Below are 20959 nucleotides of genomic sequence, written 5' to 3' on the forward strand. Positions count from 1 at the left end.
GTAGGCCCCTGTCGGACGGTCTGGCCTATTCCCACCCCTACTCCCTCTGTCCCGGAATAACTGACCCATTTTCTAAAAAAAAAGTGTCCCAAAATAACTGACCCATTTCAATTTTCAATACAACTTTCATCATTCCCAATACAATATAACACTAAATAATACTACTTTTATCATTCCCAATACAATATATTACACTTTCCCTTTTATTTATACATTTTTCTTAATATGTGTGAAAAACAAAATTGTGTCAATTAAATTGGGACGGAGGTAGTATATTTTTCATTGATTTCATTATGAGATCATACACTGTTTATATAGGTAAATTTATATCCCCAATAAGACAAGTGCAACTAACATACACCATCCGGTCACAAATATAAGTAAAAATTCATGTTTTAGATTCATTCAATAAATAATGTATGTGGTCTTTATTGTAGACAACATATTAATGCATTATAAATCCTATGTAAGATGAGTTATAATTGCTTCCAGAACTAAGTGAGTCACTACATAAACTCCTTTTTTAAAATATTCTATCATTACATAACTCTTTAAGATCAACCTTATCCTCAAAGTCGTACAAATAATATCCCTTTTGATCACAGACTTTGAAATACGAAGACATCTTATAATTTGTTAAAAAACAATCATCCAAAATGGTATCCCAGCCTATACTATGGTTTGGTGTGTTGCGCCACCTCTTTATTTGCCACCAATATAGGTATATAAGACCATCCTCAATGGTGGTGTCTTTACCAATTAAGACACCGTACCTAATAGGTACCCCCATTGGAGAAATTTTTTTTTTGGGGGTCTTTTAAGATCCGGGGTCTTATTTAAGACCCCCAACTTTAAACGGGACCCGCACACTTTTAATATTAAAAAATTGAAATGTAGTGATATAAAGTTATTGATAGTTGATTAGTGGGTCCCATTTAAGAACTTTGTGCGAGATCTGGGTTGGAGGGATTGAGTGCTTATTAGGTACTACTATTAAAAAATGATAAAAGAGTGATGTGTACGTGTGGGACCCATTTAAGTACCCAAAAATGGGTGTCTCCATTGTGGATGCTCTAAGAGCTATCAGAGGGACACCGCAGCCTTCCAATGACACGTATGGTGCGTCCCACAATCTCCTAAATCTAAAAATATATAATGAAATATAAATAGACTAAACTATCGAGAAATGATATTTGAACATCCATTTTTAACAACTTTTGTGACAACCTTCTCTCTCATACTCTCATTGTACTTTTATTCTCTCTCTTCCTTTTTCTCTCTCTATTGTTATTGTCCACTAAAGAGAGAGGAAAAAGGTTGTCACTAAAAGTTGTTGGAAATTGGATGTCAAAATATCATTCCTCTAAACTATCTTTAACCCAATTTTAACAAAAGACCCAAAAACATATTATATAACTTTCTTTTTTGAAAAAAACATATTATATAACTTTCTTTTTTAAAAAAAAAAAACATATTATGTAACTAACAATAAGATGATTCAAGAGTATAGATAGATGACACAATTTTACATTTATGCAAAACGTTTTATAAAATCTATGCTAGTAATTGTGATTTTTTTTCTTGCACCAAAAAAATTGATCAAATTGTCCTTTGTTGAGAAAAAAATCATAGAAATACCCCTGTTTTGGGTTACTTTTGGCGAACAAGGGCTTTTTTTTTAAAAAAATTTTACTTTTGCTGTTTTGTGTTCTCTTTGGTGAACAAGTCATTATATGTAACCAAAAAAAAAGAACAAGTCATTATATTATTACTTTTTCCTTGTGTTTGGATCATGATTGGCGAACAACATTGTTTTTCCAAGCATAGAATGGTACATGCCTTGTGAGCTTGTCAAGTGATGCTTATATAGGGTTGAGGAGACCGTTATGAATTAATGTTGGGGAGCCATTATGAATGGTGCATGTCCATGAATGTGGTAAATGATAGCCACTATGAGTCGTCCGGTTATTATGCGGCTTCATTAAGGCAGAGAGGATCCGAGATAAGAAGGAGATTCTTCTCACATAGGTCTGTGTAGAAGTGGACCCTTATTTGTGGTGGGCTGGATTTTGATTAGTCAAGAACATTTACCCTGTGCAAAATCAAAATGGCATATGGTTAGTGACCCTCTTATAAGAGGTAGTATAGTGCTCTATGATATTTATCAAAGATGCAATATTTTAGTCTTGAACGTGCAAGGTATTGGGACACAAAAGAAGATCTCAAATCGGAAGAATGTAAAATACAGAGTCAGTCTTGAGAATTTTGGTAATCTAGGCCAGCTAAAATAATGTCGTCGTTCTTCATCATATTTTTTTTTCGTTTTCTCATAGAGGTGGAGCTTGAACAAATAACTTAGAATACCAAAGTGAAGTTTTTTTTTTTTTTGAAAAATCTAAACTGATATATATTCACATAAAACACAACGCCCCTTTAGCACAAGGTGTGCCAAAGAAGCGCACAGGATACAAACAGTCTGTTAATGAACCTTACCAAAGTGAAGTTAAAATATTTAAGGTTAAAATTTAAAAGAAAAAAAAAACATAATTATTAGTGTATAATGACATCAGTATGGTTACATGTAATTTGTCAAAATACATAAAAACACTTCACTGTGTAAGAAACATTACAACCAACAACAACATCAAAGATTTTGCTAAAAACTTACTAAGTTTCAGTCTTAGTAAGCAATAAATATATTTTTTCTCTTGACCAAAATAAATAAATATATTTTTTCTGTTATAGAATAACTTAAAAAGTAAAAAACTTAGATTCTTATAGTAAACTAATTATTCCAATATTTAATGTTGTTCTGGATTGATTTAAAACCTACTTGAATTAATCACAAAGAAAATCATTTTAAAAACCTATCAGACCTTTGTGAATGCATATTTTAATGATTAAATAAAAAACACAGTTAATATATCATTAAATTTAAATTTAAAAAAACAATTACGAGTATTAGATAAATCGCACACGATTAAATTTCTCTCGAAGTCATTCATTTAATCACAAAAGAACGACACTAACTACATTCACTACCCACCAATATATCTTGCAAATACGACTCTTCATGTATTAAACATGACTCAATGACTCCTTCATTTCAATAAAAAATGACATGACAAATTGCATGCATTAATCACTAATAATCTTGCAAATAATATATATCTCTCTCGTTCTCCATGTATAAAATATGACACTATAAGTCAAGTTTGTCATGTGATAAAAAAATATTATATATGTTCAAAATACAAATGATTATAAATTTTAACCCCTCTTGCATTTATGCATTATGCATCTATTATATATTAAATAACTTATTTATTTAATAAATAATCATATAAAATTTTGCAACATGTTATTTTATAAAAAAATTACTATAAGTTGCATTATTTACCACTTTGGAATTATATGACATACTTTAACATCATTAATTATTTATTTGATCTCTTATTTATGTTCATTTATTTTTATTCTTTTGTATTTCCTTCTTTTTTTTTCTTTTCTTTTTATATAAGTGCGTAAAATAAAATACACTTTTACAAATTCACAAATACCAAAATTTGTTGAGATAACGGTGGACAGGCAAGTAGTCATAATACAAAGCATTTAATCATCACAATATTTTTCCTCGTATATGCACAAAAGGATAATGTAAAGTACTACAGGATCAGTTATAGCATATATATTTACAAGAAACTCTTTCAAGAACTAACTTGGAATATCTAACCACCAATACAAAGAGGATTTTTGAAAGTGTCTATAAGCATCCTTTATTGCTAAATGGACTAGTAGATTAAAAATATAGGATTTTTTTTTTTTTGGTTACTTACTTGTTGAAAAGGTTTGGTAACTAAAGTTTAGTAATGTGTTGCTCAAATTTGTTTTTATTTCAAGTACAACGTGTTCAAAGTAGATTGCTTTTCGATAAAATTACGTTTTCCTCTCCTTTATGTTCCTTATGTTTACAATTGATTATGTTTTCATTAAGAGCAACCTAAATTCGGTTTAGGTTGCTAGGCATGAATTTCAACAACGAGATCATCTACGATTTTAAACAATGGATCCATGTCCAGAACTAGTGATGATATGGCTAAACTATCATTGAAAGATAGTTTTCCTAAAAGAAATAAAACGTTTTTTAGATTAGATTCATACACGTGAACATATCAATCTAGTACTCGATTATTTTTTTTCATGATGCTAACCCTATCAACAAAACAAAAACCAATGTGTTAATCAATCAAATCCACCTGTCTTGAGGCCAATTTTGACGCTCGCATCACAAATGGTGAAAAATGAGGAATTGACAAGACTTATGTTATGACAATGCACTGCTTAAAACCTTGGATTTTACTCGTGCTCGAGAATACAAACTTTACTCTATTGGCATCGAATAAATTTGTTATCTCTTTCATATTCCTTATAAGCTGCCTCTAATTTATATCAAGGGTGTTTAAATACAATTTTAGTTAAATAAGACTAGTTGTAGTTTTTTCAAGTAAGATTAGTTAAATAAGGCTGGTTTTAGTTTTGTCAAGTAAGAATGAAGTTAGGCTATTATGGATTAACCCCAACAACATGTGTTAGATAAGTGTCATTTAAGGTTGAAAGTTGTTCAACGTATGATTGTAATTAATTTCACGAAAGCACTGCTTAGTAAAATCAAACAAATTAATTGTACAATATCGTCCAACTCTTTTAACTATTCGTATAGATCTTCTACGATTTCCTACATATGTTCTTTTCTTTCCGTGTATCTTTACCGTTGACCCTGTGCACTATGATGCTTTAAATTATTTTACCGAAATTTACTAATAGCATTTATTAATCAAAATGTGATCAATACAATAATGGTATATCAACCACGAGTAATGTTTGGGTCACACACTCTAACACACTATTTGAACACACTCTTCATCTATTGCGCCACATCACCTTACTTTTTTAATCCTTTACGTGGTAAGTGGTTAGGAGGTTGAGAGAAAAAAACAACTTTAGAGAAAGAAAGCACTTTTTTCCTCTTAAATGTACAATTGTTATGTCTCAACCATGTTGTGTTCATCTCCATCGACAGTCCTTGCTGTTGTCGACAGTTACAATCATATTTGGATTCGACAATGGACCTGAATTTTCAGATTTTAGAGAATGTTTATGTTGTTGGGTTGGCGGAAGAGACAAGAGAGAAGAGAGAGTTCAATTCTATTTCTTTCTTACCCGTCTCAACACAGGGACTCTAGTTTTTTTTTTCCTTCAGATTCTCCATATATCTTTTCACTTAAACACAACCCAGTGATTTTGGTTTTCTTTTATCCTTTTTTTCCTTTTCAAATTTTCCATATATTTTTTCGCTTATACATGATTTTTCTAACCGTGTTTTCCATGGTGGTTTTATGCTTCCCACTGTTAGGACCTCGAGAGTTGATTGATTCAACAACAAATGTGATTTTTATTTTATTTTCCTTTATCTGAATTTTTTTCTTTTTTTTTCTTTTGCGGAAACAGTTGAATTCAAACAAATTCAAAATCGTAAAAAAACCGAATACTTTTAAATGCATTTGAATATGGTTTTGTAAAAATTGTTCCGATCAAATTTCAGATCACTTTTTTAAAACTAAACTGCAAAAGTAAATTTTAATACTTAGTGCAAACTACCCTAAATCTAAAAATATATAATGAAATATAAATAGACTAAGAGCAATGTTATGCACAGTCTCCCTTGCAGTCTCAGATGACCACTCTCTCATATGCACAACCACGTGACGTGGTCGTATCCTTGCGAGAGTGCCTAACATCGAGTGTTAATTCGATTGATGCTAGCATTGCTCATAGACTAAACTATCTTTAGCCCAATTTTAACAAAAGATCCAATAACATATTATATAACTAACAATAAGATCATTCAAGAGTAATTGTGATTTTTTTTCTTCTGGCCCTCACACAAAAAAAAAATGATCATACTAGTAATTGTGTTCTCTTTGGCGAACAAGCCATATATCATTACCTTTTCCTTGTTTTGCATCATATTGGCGAACAACCCCTTTTTTTTTTTTTTTTCTTAATACATCAATTGGTCCCTTAACTTATTTTATGTTTTCAATTTGGTCCCCTAACTATTAAACGTTTCAAATTGGTCCTTTATCTTCTTTCCTTCATTCAATTTGGTCCTATTTTATTCATTTTAACCCCCAAAAAAAGGAGACCGTTGGATAAATGAGGTCTATCGAATCTAATTGTGTATCACCAACACCTGATTTATTTTACTTTTCTTCATCTTCTTCCCTCATCTTCAATCTTCATCAATCTTCATCATCTTCAACTTTTTTTTTGTTCTTTCAAAAATTCATGGTTTCAACTTCAACAAAAACCACATAATCAAACCTTTAAATTTATAATTAACACCACCACCATCATTCAAAATTAGATCACCAAAACCCATTAACTCCAAAAAGAACTCTCCCTTTCATTACAAACAAACAAATACCCATCGTACATAGCTTTATACATTGAATTATTGAAAGAAACCAAACAAAATTTTGTACAAACTTCAAAGCCGACATAAACAAGAATTGGAGATTTTATCTGGCCCTCTTAAGAAATATTATCTTGATTGTCGCGTGAATCTATGAGATTTTGCCGCACGTTATTAACCAGATCATTCACGTTCATGCAGTATTCATCATCCATCTGCATGATATAGCTAAAGCATATTTAGAATTTCAATTTTCAAATGACTATATACTTAAAGGTTTGAATGATGGTGGTGGAGTTAATGGGTTTTGATGATCCGATTTTGAATGACCTCATTTTGGTGATCCGATTTTGAATGATGGTGGTAGAGTTCTTTTTAGAGTTAATGGGTTTTGGTGATCTGATTTTGAATGATGGTGGTGGTGTTAATTATAAATTTAAAGGTTTGATTATGTGGTTTTTGTTGAAGTTGAAATGATGAATTTTTGAAAGAACAAAAAAAAGTTAAAGATGATGAAGATTGATGAAGATGAGGGAAGAAGTGAAGAAATTAAAAGTAAAATAAATCAGGTGTTGGTGATACACAATTAGATCTGATAGACCTCATTTATCCAACGATCTCCTTTTTTGGAGGGTTAAAATGAATAAAATAGGACCAAATTGAATGATGGAAAGAAGATAAATGACCAATTTGAAACGTTTAATATTTAGAGGACCAAATTGAAAACGGAAAATAAGTTAAGGGACCACCAAATTGAAAACGGAAAATAAGTTAAGGGACCAATTGATGTATTAAGCCTTTTTTTTTAACTTTTATATTATATATATATATATATATATATATATATATATAATAGAAAAACATGGGTGTTTTGGTAAATAATATTTGTTTATATATACCCATGTTTTCTATTATAAACAAAATTAAAATAAAGTTTAATAGAGACAAAAAAGTGTTTTAGTAAAGTACAAGTAGGTGCAACTTGTTAACTTGCACCTTAGTGTTTTTAGGTGGGTGCAAGTTAACAGCTCTCATATATATATATATATATATATATATATATATATATATATATATATATATATATAACCTGCTCGCCAAAAGGAACCCAAAACAAGGGCATTTCAATCATTTATTTTCAACAAAGGACTTTTCAATAATTGTTGTGTTTTTTTTTTGAGCAAAAATAATTGTTGTGTTTGACAAATAGTATTTTTTATGTGTAAAAAAAAGAGTGTTTGTAAAAAATATTTCTTTCTTTTTTTACAAAAAATAATATTTTTATGGATATCTACATAACCTTAATCGTTATAATATTATTAGTAGATGTAGGGAGTACAAGTGAAGTGATACATATGTCACGAGGCGTACAAGGGATACATACAACTACAATGTCACTGTATACACACAATTATTAAATTGAATGTCTGATTTTATATTTCATTTGAAATTTATTTTTTCAACAATAGTTTTGTTACATTTCATATTTCTAAACCTCCACTCTAACACACCACCAAAAAAAAAACCTCCATTCTAACACATCATTTTATTTTACCGCTCTTTCCCATTACTTCACCAATATATTATGTTTATCACGTCATTCGCAATAAGTTTTTCATCCCTATAAATGTCACGAATTTTAATTTTAGTTTCTAAGAAATTAAATTGAATGTTTTCATTCTTAGAAACTTTTTTATTTTGTTTTTTTGTCTTTAATGGTCACTTTATGTTCAAGTGAATGTCAAAATTATACATTTTTTTGTTCAAATTGTATCTATGTTATGTCCATTTATTATGTTCAACATTTATATATTCATATCATGTTTAAAAAATGTCAAAAACAAGTCAAAATTATATCAATTAAGGACAAAAAATAAAACAATTTTTTTTGTGAGGATGAAAACATCTCATTTTATTTTCCAGGGACTAAAATTAAAATTCGTTATATTTATAGGGAGGAAAAACTTATTTAACCCTTTACTTCTTTTTCTCAAAGATGTATACAGTCATATTGGTGTCCACCAAACACTTTCTTTTTTTTTTTTTTTTAAACAAAACATATATCCAAAATATATTCTCGATGCAACCCTATTCTTATGGTCACAAAAAAAATGACCACACAGCAAAAATAGACAATGATCAAAATTGAATTAAATCATATTAGATTATATCATATTACATTCAGTTTTAAAATCAAATTAAACCAATTGAATTATAAAACAACAAAGCTAACGAGACTAGATCATATCATCTTTCACCTCAAAATTGAGCAAATCCAATCGACAAGCACCTCGTGCATTCATTTGTTTTTTCCTTCTAAAACCGAGCAGGGTGTTAAACAATAGAAAATCCATTGTGGTTTACTTTTTGTCTGAGCTAGCACACTTCTTACCTTGCAATGGTTTGAGGAAAAAAACATGAAAATAAGATATTTTGACATCAAAAATGGATTATATAAATTGCGGGGCTTTGCTGTATAATAATTTCCCCCCCAAAAAAATAGCACAAACTAGAAAACCTGAGAGGTAATGTAATGTAATAAAGGCAAGAATAGAAGGTAGGTGAGGTTATTTAATTTTGTTAACACCCCCTCCTTACTACTTCAATTCGACCATTCAATTGGCGTTGCCAGTGACAGGAAGTAAATGTAACACGGAGACTGTTGCCATCTGCAGTACTTAGATTAATTACTGTGGTTGGGCCAGCATGTTGTATTTCTCCATTTACGACTTCACCAAATAGGTTGGCACCACAAGTTATATTTCTCCATTTACGATTTCACCAAACTTTCCATTGCGATTGTTAATACCAGTCAAACTTGATCTTCCATTTTGATGTATATATGGTTTGAAAACTGTTTACCTTTGTTTTTGTCCTAGTACAATAATGAATAGTCTAGTCTGTTTACATCAAATATATACCAAATTACATCCATTGTGAACAACACTACGTGTTACCAATTCTGAAAATAAACACCCATTACTCCTTCCTATATCTTAGCAATGAACCATCCTCAACAAAATATATTATCAAATCCATCACTTATGCATAAAGAGTAATAATAGATTATAAATTTAGTAAAAAATAATATAGCAAAATATATAAGTAATTATAAAGCATTAAAGAATTTGTTAAGAGACTCGTTAAATTAGACAATGATGGCCCTAAAATGTTTAGGGTGCATAACCGTACGATGCATCATGCATGTCTCATTTTTTTAGGGGCACCAATAGATTTTATTTTAGTTTTTTTAGGAATTTTTTTTACTTTAGTTAAAAATTTGGAATGATTAAAAAAATTATATGTCAAAAAGCTTATAAAGGGGTTCTTTTTTAACATAATTTATGAAAGAAAAAAAAAAGGTTGTACCAGGTTCACAACTTCAACAGTCACGCAGCTTATAAAGGGGTTCTTTGACTCATATTCTTTGACATTAGACTAGGATCACACTTAATTATAATTTTCTAATCAATTTCCCTCCTAACCGGATGTGGATTCCCAAAAGTCAAGGGAATCACACATTCACTCAATCAAATAAACTTCACCTAATTTGATCCATCCAAAAGTGTAAGAAAATACTTGACATTGTCAAGACATATGAGATCATTATTTTGTCACATTATTTTATTTATTTGTGTATTTTGAATCAAGTGCTTGATCTACTTTTTTTTTTAATCGAATATATTTTAGTTTTACACATAAGTGCAAAGATCGCAAATGCAAAGACTAATATCTTAACTCAAAAGTATTTCTATTTATCATAATCATTTATATATACACAGGAAACAAAAATGCATAAAAAGGGAATAGATAGTCCAGTCATTATTTGTCCATTTTTTAAGTAAAAATTTCGAATTCTTTTTACGAAAGTTTTGCATTTGTTTATATAGTTAAGATAATTTTCAACAATTTTTTTAATAACTTTAATTTCTGCATAAAGTACCGTATCTTGAAAAAGATTACTTAAAAAAGAAAGTGATTTTGAGAACCACAAAAGTTTAGCAAATGTTGTTTGATTATATTCTTAGTAAATGTCGAATGTGAACCCTGTCCAAATGTGAACCTTACTAATTTTAGTAAATTTTAATAAAATGTAGTATATTTTTTCTCCATTTTTATTATTATATAAAATCCATTTTTAATTCCTTAAAAAAATATCCATTTTTAATTAAAAATGGTAATGGTGCACATTTGGACCATTTTCCAGAGGTCCATAATATATGAACAACTGTTCTTATATTTTCTTAAAATAATTGGTTTAGTTTACTTTTAAAGAGAAATAGGATGATAGTACCATTTTTTTTTAAAGAAAACTAATTTGCCATTCAGAAAAACAAATAAACAGAAGGGGAAAAAACATGAGAAGTACTAAATTTAACTTATATATTGCTTCCAAAAGGACACCATACAAGATATACTACTATACTTTTTCTCTAAAAATAGACCATAAACACTAGATAGAAAGCTTCAACGATAAACATTAACAACACGTTACGCAATAAAAGTACGAGTACAAGAATAATAACATATGAGAAACAAAGAAGCCATGCATGCATGCTTTTGTTGAATACTGATCTTAAGGGAAAGGATGAACACCACCAACACCAGTTCCAACACCACCTCCAACACCACCACCAGCTCCACCACCAACCCCACCAAGTCCTCCCAAACCACCAAGTCCACCTAGGCCACCACCACCACCTAAATCACCACCGATTCCACCTCCAATTCCACCAAAAGGAAGTCCATTGTTTCCTATTCCTGAATAACCACCAGCAAATGTCATGAAGTTCTTCTGGTCCTTCAAACCAGCATCAGTTGGTACATTTCTTGCACTTGTTGTAGCCACAACAAGAGCAAGAACCAACAACAACATACACCACTTTGCCATATCTCTCACTCTTTCTCTCCCACTTAGTAGGAATATGTATAATAACTGCACTCACTACTCTCTCTGTGTCTTAACCTGAGCACTTGTGTGGCAAAGTGTGTTTGGGGAGTATCTTTTTATAGCCAAAATACTAAGACCTGATAGGTGAGGCGGTAGTTGAGCATGGTAAATGAAATTTAATTTCTTTGCAGAGCTTGCTAGTCTTGCTGTCATCATATCAGACACATTACCACCAGAGACAGTATATATACAGTACATTTTTTTTTTTCAAACTGCCGTATTTTTTTGGTGTTAACTCCATAGTCACCAAATACGCAATTCATCGGTACGTGGTACGGGTACACGGTTCGCAATCTACCGAGTATTCGGTACTTCAAGGGGTATACAGAGTCGGTACGCTTGGGTTCGTGACATACATATGTCATACCAATAATTATACTATCAACAATTTTTTTTTCTTTGATTAAACGATGAAATTACAAATTAACATATTAAACAATAAAAAGAAATAGAAATGGTTATCTGTTTTTTAATTTTATTTTACTTTCCCAATGTAAGTTCACGTGGAGAGATAAATTTTTCCTTTACCAAAACATTTGACAGTGTGCTGAGACACTTTTTCATTCTTTTTCATTCTTTTTCTCATCTATTTTACTTTCCGAATGTAAGTATGCTTTCAACTATTTGTTCTGTCTGCTTCCATCTTTACCATCGGTTCGTCTTTCAGGAGAATTTTAGAACGAATTTTGACGAATTGGTACGTAAACGCACCGCGAACCGGTACGGACGAATTGGTTCGCGGTTCTCACGGCGGAGAGCGAATTCTGTGACTGTGGTTAACTCTTTGTTATGGACGGAAAAGGAACGTAGTAATCTGTAGTTCAACTGTGTAGTAAGTAAGTTTAATCAAGAATTGTTCGACACAGAAATCGAACTCAGGTTCTTTCAAACAATTCATTTTGAGTGTAGCTCGTTAATCACTTACCTGGTTAACTTAAGTGACGTATATATACACGAATGTATATGTACTGTGTATAACTTTTAAAAGAGACTGATGAATGGGATCCACCGTGTCGAGGGGGTGCCCTCAACAAAGATCGGAATAGGATTGCCTGCTGTAACTGCGTCCTGCAGTAACAAATGGCAGCCATCCGATCAAATCAATGGCTGAGGTTATTTTAATGATTAAAACTGAGTTGAAATTTGAGCCATACAATCTTAAATCAACGGATGTTATTTGTTACAGCGTGCAACTATGTGAAAACATTACAGCAGGGAAACCTAATCCACAAAGACCGAGCCATATCCTTTTAGGTTGATCAATAGTTACAACTTGCAATTACTCCTCCTATTGGGCAATATATTCTGCCACCATATATATCTCCATATCCATTAGGTAGAATAGTTGCAATTGCATTTACTCCTACTGGGCAATAGATTCTGCAAGCATAGGATTGGAGCTCAAAGAAGCGACGTGGCTAGATTTAGAGTAGTAGAAATCTTGAACAAATAAGACATATGCGAAAATGGGACCGTATATATGAACAGAAGTTTTGCATCGTCACGTGACTTTCGTTTAAGCATCGATAATCAAATGAACACACGGAAAATCAACAACGTCGCACAAAACGACGAACAACACACCACTATATTTAGATGACGAAATCATGAAGAAAAAACTTAGATCTATGTGAAAATCACTTATTTAGATTGAAATAGAGAGGAAAAAGATGAAGAGAAGTGATTTCAAGTCAAAAATTGACCCAAAACCACCCCTCAATGAAAAAACGGAAAGAGAAAACCTAGAGAAAAAAAATTAGGGCCGGTTTGTTGGAGAGAGAAGATACCTAAACATCAATTTATAATTTAATGCAATTCTAATCTTACAAATTGGTTTTGGTCTGCACAACTTAACAAATAGAGATGGTTTTCACTCTTATGAGTTGAACTTAAAATTATAGGAACAAATTGTAAGAAATAAAAGTTTTTTTTTTCCTAATATTAACAAAAACGTAAAAAATCGTTGGTCATTTTGGTTTTTTTTTACGACCATTTTATGTCTTATCTATACTATATATAAAGAAAACTACCCCTTTCAGCACACTTTTGGGTTGGACTTTTCTTTCCAAAAATACCCTTAATTTTATTTTAAATACAAATAACACATGTAACAAATAAATAAGAATAAATTTAATTTAAAGAGAAAACTCACACACAATTCCTTATGAATTGTTCTTACTGTCAGTCAGTTATAAAATAGCACGTGGATTACTAATTCATGTCACTAATCGTCCCCGTTAACCCTCTTTTACCTCCGTTAACCACATATCAAACTCACAAAAAACTAGCACAAAACAAAAACTCATGTTACTTTTTTATCAGCCGATTTTATGTTGTACATATGTGTTGTTCCTCTCAATGCAATCGACAAAGATTGCCAAGTATTTTCATATTTTTTCCACAAAAAACAGTATTTCCATATTATTTTATTACTTCCACAGAAAACAGTATTTCCATTTAAATTTTATTATTTTATTAGTATAAGTTACTCTTCCTTAGCCTTTGATCAATTGTAAAAAACGTGAGCAAAAAATAATGGTAAAGATTGGACTTTAAATCCTCTAAAAAAAGATTAGTAAGAAACGTGAGCAAAAAATAATGTTAAAGATTGGACTTTAAATCCTCTAAAAAAAATATTAGTAACAAACGTGAGAAAAAAATATTGTTAATTGGACTCTTGATGATATATTCAGTTGATCTCTGCAATGTTACCCGCATATCGATCCACTGGAACATGCTGTGCTCCCAAAACATGCTCGCCACGTTTTTGTCGTTCTTTAACTCCACCCAAGTGAATGATACTCTCCTCTCGTCGAGCGTTGGATATTAAACATGTTCTCTCTCCATTTTTTATAGGTTTCTCAAAGTAACCGGTAAATCCTTACACTAAGTGAGACACTTCAATGTCAACATTTTCATAAACTTCCATGAACTAAATTAAAACCCAACAACATAATGATATAACATCCTTAATGAGAATGACATATTAGGCTTTCTTAATTGTTTTATATACTATAATTACCCGCTTTGAATGGAGACGAAATAAATGTGTAAAATGTCATCTATTGTTTTCTATTGGTTTAAATGCATCCATCATTTTCTATTGTTTTAAGCAAGCAAATGAAAAGAAGTTGATTTGTGTTCTGGAGAAGTGTTGGTGATGTTGTTATTTTGGTGCAAGTACGAATCCAGCGACAGTTGACCGTCATTGTTCGATTAACAAGCGTCAATTAACTGCCGCCGTTGAAGGCGAACTGTAGTTAACTGATGTTAGGGACAATTTGGAATTTCAGGATGTTAGGAAGCAAAAATGGAAGTGATAAGCGTTGAGTTCTTTGACTTTTGAGAATTTCTTTTACCATCTCCGAGCTTTTGGCGCACCCTCTATTTTTTACCAAAATATCATGTTTGAATTATCTAATTCTAAGTCATTATACATGTATTCAGATTGTATAATCTGAACAAAGCACATAAAATGTTTTTGTAGCTTTTTTAACGATTTTTCATTATATATAATTATATATAAAAAAAATGAAGGTTTGACCAACATAAATACATTATATTTAAAAAAATCATTGTATATAATACGTGAGCAAATGCCTCGGTAGCTTAAAGTCTACAATGTCAACTGATAAATTCATGCAGTAGCACATCACCACGCTAAAATTATAAACATTGGCGGGTGTTATTGCCTCGTCAAATTCCACATATTCGAGAAGAGTTGTAAAATTAGTGGAGCATAATAAAACAAACCTCAAGGTAAGTATTAAAAAAGATAAAAGTCATCCTCCGTTCAATGAAATGCTAAAAACAATACGCATAATAGTACATCAAAACAAAATTCGCTAAAAACTAGCGGTTGAATCCAGCGATTAAAATACATCAAAACAAAATTATAACATAAAAATATAAAACCACAGATGTCAGGAGAAAGCAACTACATTACATTTAGTCAACCTCCTCAATCTTAGGGCCAGCACCGCCTGCATGGGAAGGAGCATCATCATCACCAGGAGCAGCACCCATGTCAGGACCTGCACCACCTTGGTACATCTTGGCAATGATAGGGTTGCAGACACCTTCAAGTTCCTTCATCTTGTCCTCAAACTCATCTGCCTCTGCAAGCTGGTTGGCATCTAGCCACTGGATAGCAGCCTCAATGGTGTCCTCAATCTTCTTCTTGTCATCGGAATCAAGCTTTCCTGCAATCTTTTCATCCTTAATGGTGTTCCTCATGTTGTATGCATAGTTTTCCAATGCATTCTTGGCCTCAACCTTCTTCTTATGCTCTTCATCTTCTGACTTGTACTTCTCTGCCTCTTGAACCATCTTCTCAATGTCTTCCTTTGAAAGTCTACCCTTGTCATTGGTGATGGTGATTTTGTTTTTCTGGCCAGTAGTTTTGTCTTCTGCAGAAACATTCAAGATACCATTGGCATCAATGTCAAAGCACACTGTGATTTGGGGAACACCTCTGGGTGCAGGAGGAATGCCGGAAAGTTCAAACTTGCCCAACAAATTGTTATCTCTTGTCCTTGTCCTCTCTCCTTCAAAGACTTGGATCAACACACCAGGCTGGTTGTCGGAATAGGTAGAGAAAACTTGTTCTTTCTTTGTTGGAATAGTGGTATTCCTTGGGATAAGGACAGTCATCACACCACCAGCAGTCTCCAAACCAAGAGATAATGGGGTGACATCAAGAAGGAGAAGATCCTGAACCTTCTCATTGCCCTCACCACTCAAGATAGCAGCCTGAACAGCGGCACCATATGCAACAGCCTCGTCGGGATTTATGCTCTTGCATAGCTCCTTTCCGTTAAAGAAATCTTGCAAAAGTTGTTGAACCTTTGGAATTCTGGTAGAACCTCCTACAAGAACAACATCATGGACACTCTTCTTGTCCATCTTGGCATCTCTCAAACATTTCTCAACTGGCTCCATACATTTCCTAAAGAGATCCATGTTGAGCTCCTCAAATCTGGCACGGGTAATAGGGGAGTAGAAATCAATTCCTTCAAATAGAGAATCAATTTCAATGGTGGTCTGGGCAGTAGAAGAGAGAGTTCTCTTCGCCCTTTCACAAGCAGTCCTCAACCTCCTAAGAGCTCTTGGGTTGCCACTGATGTCCTTCTTGTTCTTTCTCTTGAACTCTTGAACAAAGTGGTTCACCATTCTGTTATCAAAATCCTCACCTCCAAGATGGGTGTCTCCAGCTGTGGCTTTCACCTCAAAGATACCCTCTTCAATAGTTAGCAAAGAGACATCAAAAGTACCACCACCAAGGTCAAAAATCAACACATTCTTCTCTCCAACGCTGGTAGCCTTCTTGTCAAGACCATAAGCAATGGCTGCAGCAGTGGGCTCATTGATGATTCGCATGACATTAAGACCGGCAATAACTCCGGCATCCTTGGTAGCTTGACGCTGGGAGTCATTAAAGTAAGCTGGGACAGTAACAACTGCGTTCTTAATGGCAGAACCAAGGTAGGCCTCAGCAATCTCACGCATCTTCATAAGTACCATGGAAGAGATCTCTTCGGCAGCAAATTCCTTATCTTCACCCTTGTAGTTAACACCAATCAGTGGCTTTTCAGCTGGGCCAGAAATAATCTTAAAAGGCCACAACTTCATATCACTCTGAACAGAGGCATCACTGAACCTACGACCTATCAACCTCTTAGCATCTGTGGAAGAGAAAACCATATTGTTAACATAAGTATCATTTCATGTATCACATCAATATACCGCATAAAACATTCATAAAAAACTAATATAATTGAGAGATTACAAAATATTATAGAATGATGGCAACTTAAAAAGATAGGCAGCCAACGAAATTAAAAATCATGCGTCAAAGCATCTGATGTGTATCTCATGTATCACATTACACGTCTAACAAGAAAAATCTGGCACTACATGCATTGTAAAGCGTAGTTCCAACTATATCATCAAAACTATGGTATACCCAGAATTATGGAATCATTGCAACTCAAAAAGAAGCATCATGAACATTGAATTTAAAATTACACATGTCATACCAATTCATGATCCACATTACAGATCTACTACGAGATAAACAATAGACAATTCAACTGCAGCTTAGAAATAGGTAAACAATAAAATAAAAATCATGAGTCATAGCCTCTGATGTATCATATTACCGATCTATTGAGAAAATCCTTGCATCATACAGTATAAAAATAAATCTACAAATATCAAGACTATGCAAAATGTAATTGAGATAATTCTAGCATCATGAACATATAATTCTGGCATCATGAACATGAATTTAACATTGAATTTAGAAATAAGTGTTACAGCAATTAATGTTTCAAATTACAGATCTATTATGAATCATAAATAAGCATCATAAAACATACATCCAAACATATCGTTGAAAAACAGAACAGTATCATAAACTAATATCGATTCAGAAATATGCATCATTAACACTAAAATCATATACTCTAACTACGTGCAAGTTCAGTATTATGTAAATAGTGACAAATTCAATAGATCGAGAAAAGAGTAGGAAAACTAACCAAAAACGGTGTTGATAGGGTTCATGGCAACTTGATTCTTAGCAGCATCACCGATGAGACGCTCGGAGTCGGTGAAAGCAACGTAAGACGGTGTGGTACGGTTACCTTGGTCATTGGCGATGATTTCAACACGGTCATGTTGCCATACACCGACGCATGAGTATGTGGTTCCGAGATCGATTCCGATCGCTGGTCCTTCTCCCTTTCCGGCCATCGGATGAAACTTTTTGGGTTTGTTGCGAAAGAGAGAGAAAGATTTGAGTGGATGAGAATGTAGATCACAGCACCAACACTGTGATTCAAAGTGTGGACGAAGAATAGTGGTGTGAGTTAGCTTATATAGTTAGGGTTTTAATTCGTTCTAGAATGTTCTGTTAGTCTGCAGATTTTGATTGGCTGGTATAGCTTACGCGTTTGTGGATCTAATCGTATTGGGCCTGACTATCTTAGAGCCAATGGAGTTTCTCTTGGATTCTCATGTCTTACTCAACTTTTGTTTCTTTCCCCACCTCTCTATTTCTTCCCTCAATTTTATTGTCTTGTGATTTTAAACTTTTTATTTTATTATTTTATACGCATCAAAATAATGATTTGAATATATGCATATGTTAAAAAGTTTTAACATTACAAGTATATAGAAATTAAGTCTTTCAAAAAAAAGTATACAGAAATTAAATAGATGTATATGTAAAAAAGTTTTACGCTATAAGTATATAGAAATTAAATCCTAAAAATAATGATCTAATTTAATTGTTTATAAATAATTCCAAACTTGTAACAAAAAAATATATTTAAGATATAGGTAAAGGCCCAAATGGGACTGACTCATGGCAAAGACCAAGCCATGGGTCCATTATAAACAATAAGACTCTTCCCCCAATCACTCAATGAGTGACTTGAGTATTGAAGTGCTTGTAGATACTTCCACTAACTCACCAAAGATAATTCTTCATCGTTAACAGCCTACTGTGTCAGTTATCGAGGTTTACTTTAGATTACTGTCATTGCCAAGAAAATGAGGGCCTAAGACATGGATATGAGTGATCGTAGACCCTTAGCTCTTTTTTTCATAGACAAATGTAAGCAGTCAAGTTAATTTTCAAGATCGAACCTTGGACCTCTTTCAAACTCCTTTAGATTTTTAATTTCGATTTGTGAGCTAAAGTTCGGTTACATTAAAAAAAAAAAATAAACTCATGTTGCTTGAGAATCAAGGCAAGAGTTTATAATTAATCACTTTCATCAATTCACTACGACGTATTTCATCTAAGGATAAAACGTTTTGCACAAGACTTAAAGCAAACAATATCACAAAAATATGGTGCATCAAACTTAAGGTCAAAATATCAACATATCAATTTTGTGATAAAGGTTGATTAAACCAAATAATATGTTTATTTCTATTTGTAATCATATATTTCATTCAGAATATATGGTCAGATTCAATGAAAACTTTTAAAAAGTTGAAAAAAATTAAAGTCATATTGAAAAAAAAAATTAAACTATAAGTCAATTTAGAATATCAATGAAATGTATAATTAATGAAGGATAAGTATATGAAAGAACTTGTAATTCTCTTTTTTGCACGAAACTGTCCATATTTCTCAATATATATGGAACTGTCAAAGTGACTTATAGTTTGGGACGAAGATGGAAATTTAATGCAACATTTCCCACTCATGAAATTTGTTTAACATACTTCAAGGGTAATTTTCAATTCTTAACTCTTTTTTTTTTAATGTCAAAGTTAGTATACCAATTGTCATGTTAGTAATCTCTCTTTTGTTAGGATTCGAGTTCTGAACTTTTAACTCCTTAACTGCTTTAATACCGTAACTCAATCGAGTGTGCTATCGTCCCCCTTCAATTATTAACCACCGCAGCACACTCTTAAACCTCCCAGTAACTATCACATCACACTCTTTTAAACCTCCAAAGGGAGCAACCCACACTTGTCCATTTTTTTTAGAGTTAAATGGGCGGTCAAACTTAAATTGCAAGGTAAAAAATCCCACCAAATTGAATCTACTTAAAAAAACAGATAACCCATCAATCTCACTTGTTTTTACCATCCATATCGATGTCGTCCTTCTATTTGTTACAAAGGTTAATAAGCCTCCTAGACTTTATTTAGATCAACAAAACAAAATGGAACATTTGAAATGGAGTGAAACAAAACAAAATAGAAAAAAATATTTTATTCTATTGTTTGAGTATTTTATGACTAAAGGGAACAATTTTTCCATTTCATTATTTTAACAATGATTAAAATGAAACAATTTATGATATTTTTATATTATTATTATTATTATTATTATTATTATTAGGGTAGTGTTAACTTGTGCCCTTAGGGCACATGTTAAGAAACCTAAAAGAAATATTTTATAAAATTTAGTGCATTCAACTCATTAAAAAGCTAAACATTAAATGAAATGCACACATTCCAATGAGTTATTTCTATATTTGTTTCATTAACTTGTGCCTTAAGGGCACAAGTTAACATTTTCCTTATTATTATTATTATTATTTGACAAAAATAAACGATATTCATTTATTCAAGCTGATAAAGTACATCAATACAATACAAATTCAAAGTTGTTAAAAACAAAAAGTTTGAACCTGCAAACAAACTCACAACATCCAAGTGAACAACATAAATCGACATAGTATATATGCATACAAATATGACTATATTCAAGCCATTAAAACACTTATGTTTTCGGATTCGCAACCTTGACAACGCAAAAGTCATTGATTGAATATACACTTGATCAAAACTAATCTTTCAACCTAAATCAAATAAACCATACTAAGACGGAAAATAAAAAACACATCGCACAAAAACGAGAAATCAAAATAAACAAAGTCGTGCTAGACGACGAAATCACAAAAACAAACGAAAGAAAACTAAAAATATGTGAAAATCACTTATTTAACTAAAGAGAAAGAAAAACATTTCAATGAGGTGATTTCATGTTAAAATTGACCCTA

General features: G+C 32.1%; 2 protein-coding genes across 2 annotated transcripts; both read right to left on the minus strand.

Annotated features, from left to right (window-relative positions):
* Window positions 1–10841: 10841 nt before the first annotated feature.
* Window positions 10842–11464, minus strand: LOC146910368 (Putative membrane lipoprotein). Its single transcript, XM_085726637.1, has one exon. It carries the CDS (start codon window positions 11364–11366, stop codon window positions 11052–11054), a length of 315 nt encoding a protein of 104 aa, XP_085582763.1. The 5' UTR covers window positions 11367–11464; the 3' UTR covers window positions 10842–11051.
* Window positions 11465–15168: 3704 nt separating this feature from the next.
* Window positions 15169–18275, minus strand: LOC146910369 (heat shock cognate 70 kDa protein 2-like). Its single transcript, XM_085723113.1, has 2 exons — window positions 17969–18275; window positions 15169–17110 (listed from the first exon to the last, which is right to left on the minus strand). Exons 1-2 carry the CDS (start codon window positions 18180–18182, stop codon window positions 15375–15377), a joined length of 1950 nt encoding a protein of 649 aa, XP_085579239.1. The 5' UTR covers window positions 18183–18275; the 3' UTR covers window positions 15169–15374.
* Between the last annotated feature and the right edge of the window lie 2684 nt (window positions 18276–20959).

The sequence above is a fragment of the Medicago sativa genome, chromosome 7, assembly GCF_051527215.1.
Source record: "Medicago sativa cultivar Bolivia chromosome 7, Bolivia_mono, whole genome shotgun sequence".
In the NCBI taxonomy this organism is placed as follows: Eukaryota; Viridiplantae; Streptophyta; class Magnoliopsida; order Fabales; family Fabaceae; genus Medicago; species Medicago sativa.

What these genes read in the sequence shown, in the direction of transcription:
- LOC146910368 (XM_085726637.1), bottom strand. Translation starts at nt 11,366, where the DNA reads ATGGCAAAGTGGTGTATGTTGTTGTTGGTTCTTGCTCTTGTTGTGGCT.
- LOC146910369 (XM_085723113.1), bottom strand. Translation starts at nt 18,182, where the DNA reads ATGGCCGGAAAGGGAGAAGGACCAGCGATCGGAATCGATCTCGGAACC. An exon ending in CCCTATCAACACCGTTTTTG is followed by an intron (nt 17,111 to 17,968) that starts GTTAGTTTTCCT and finishes TCTCTTCCACAG; the next exon opens with ATGCTAAGAGGTTGATAGGT.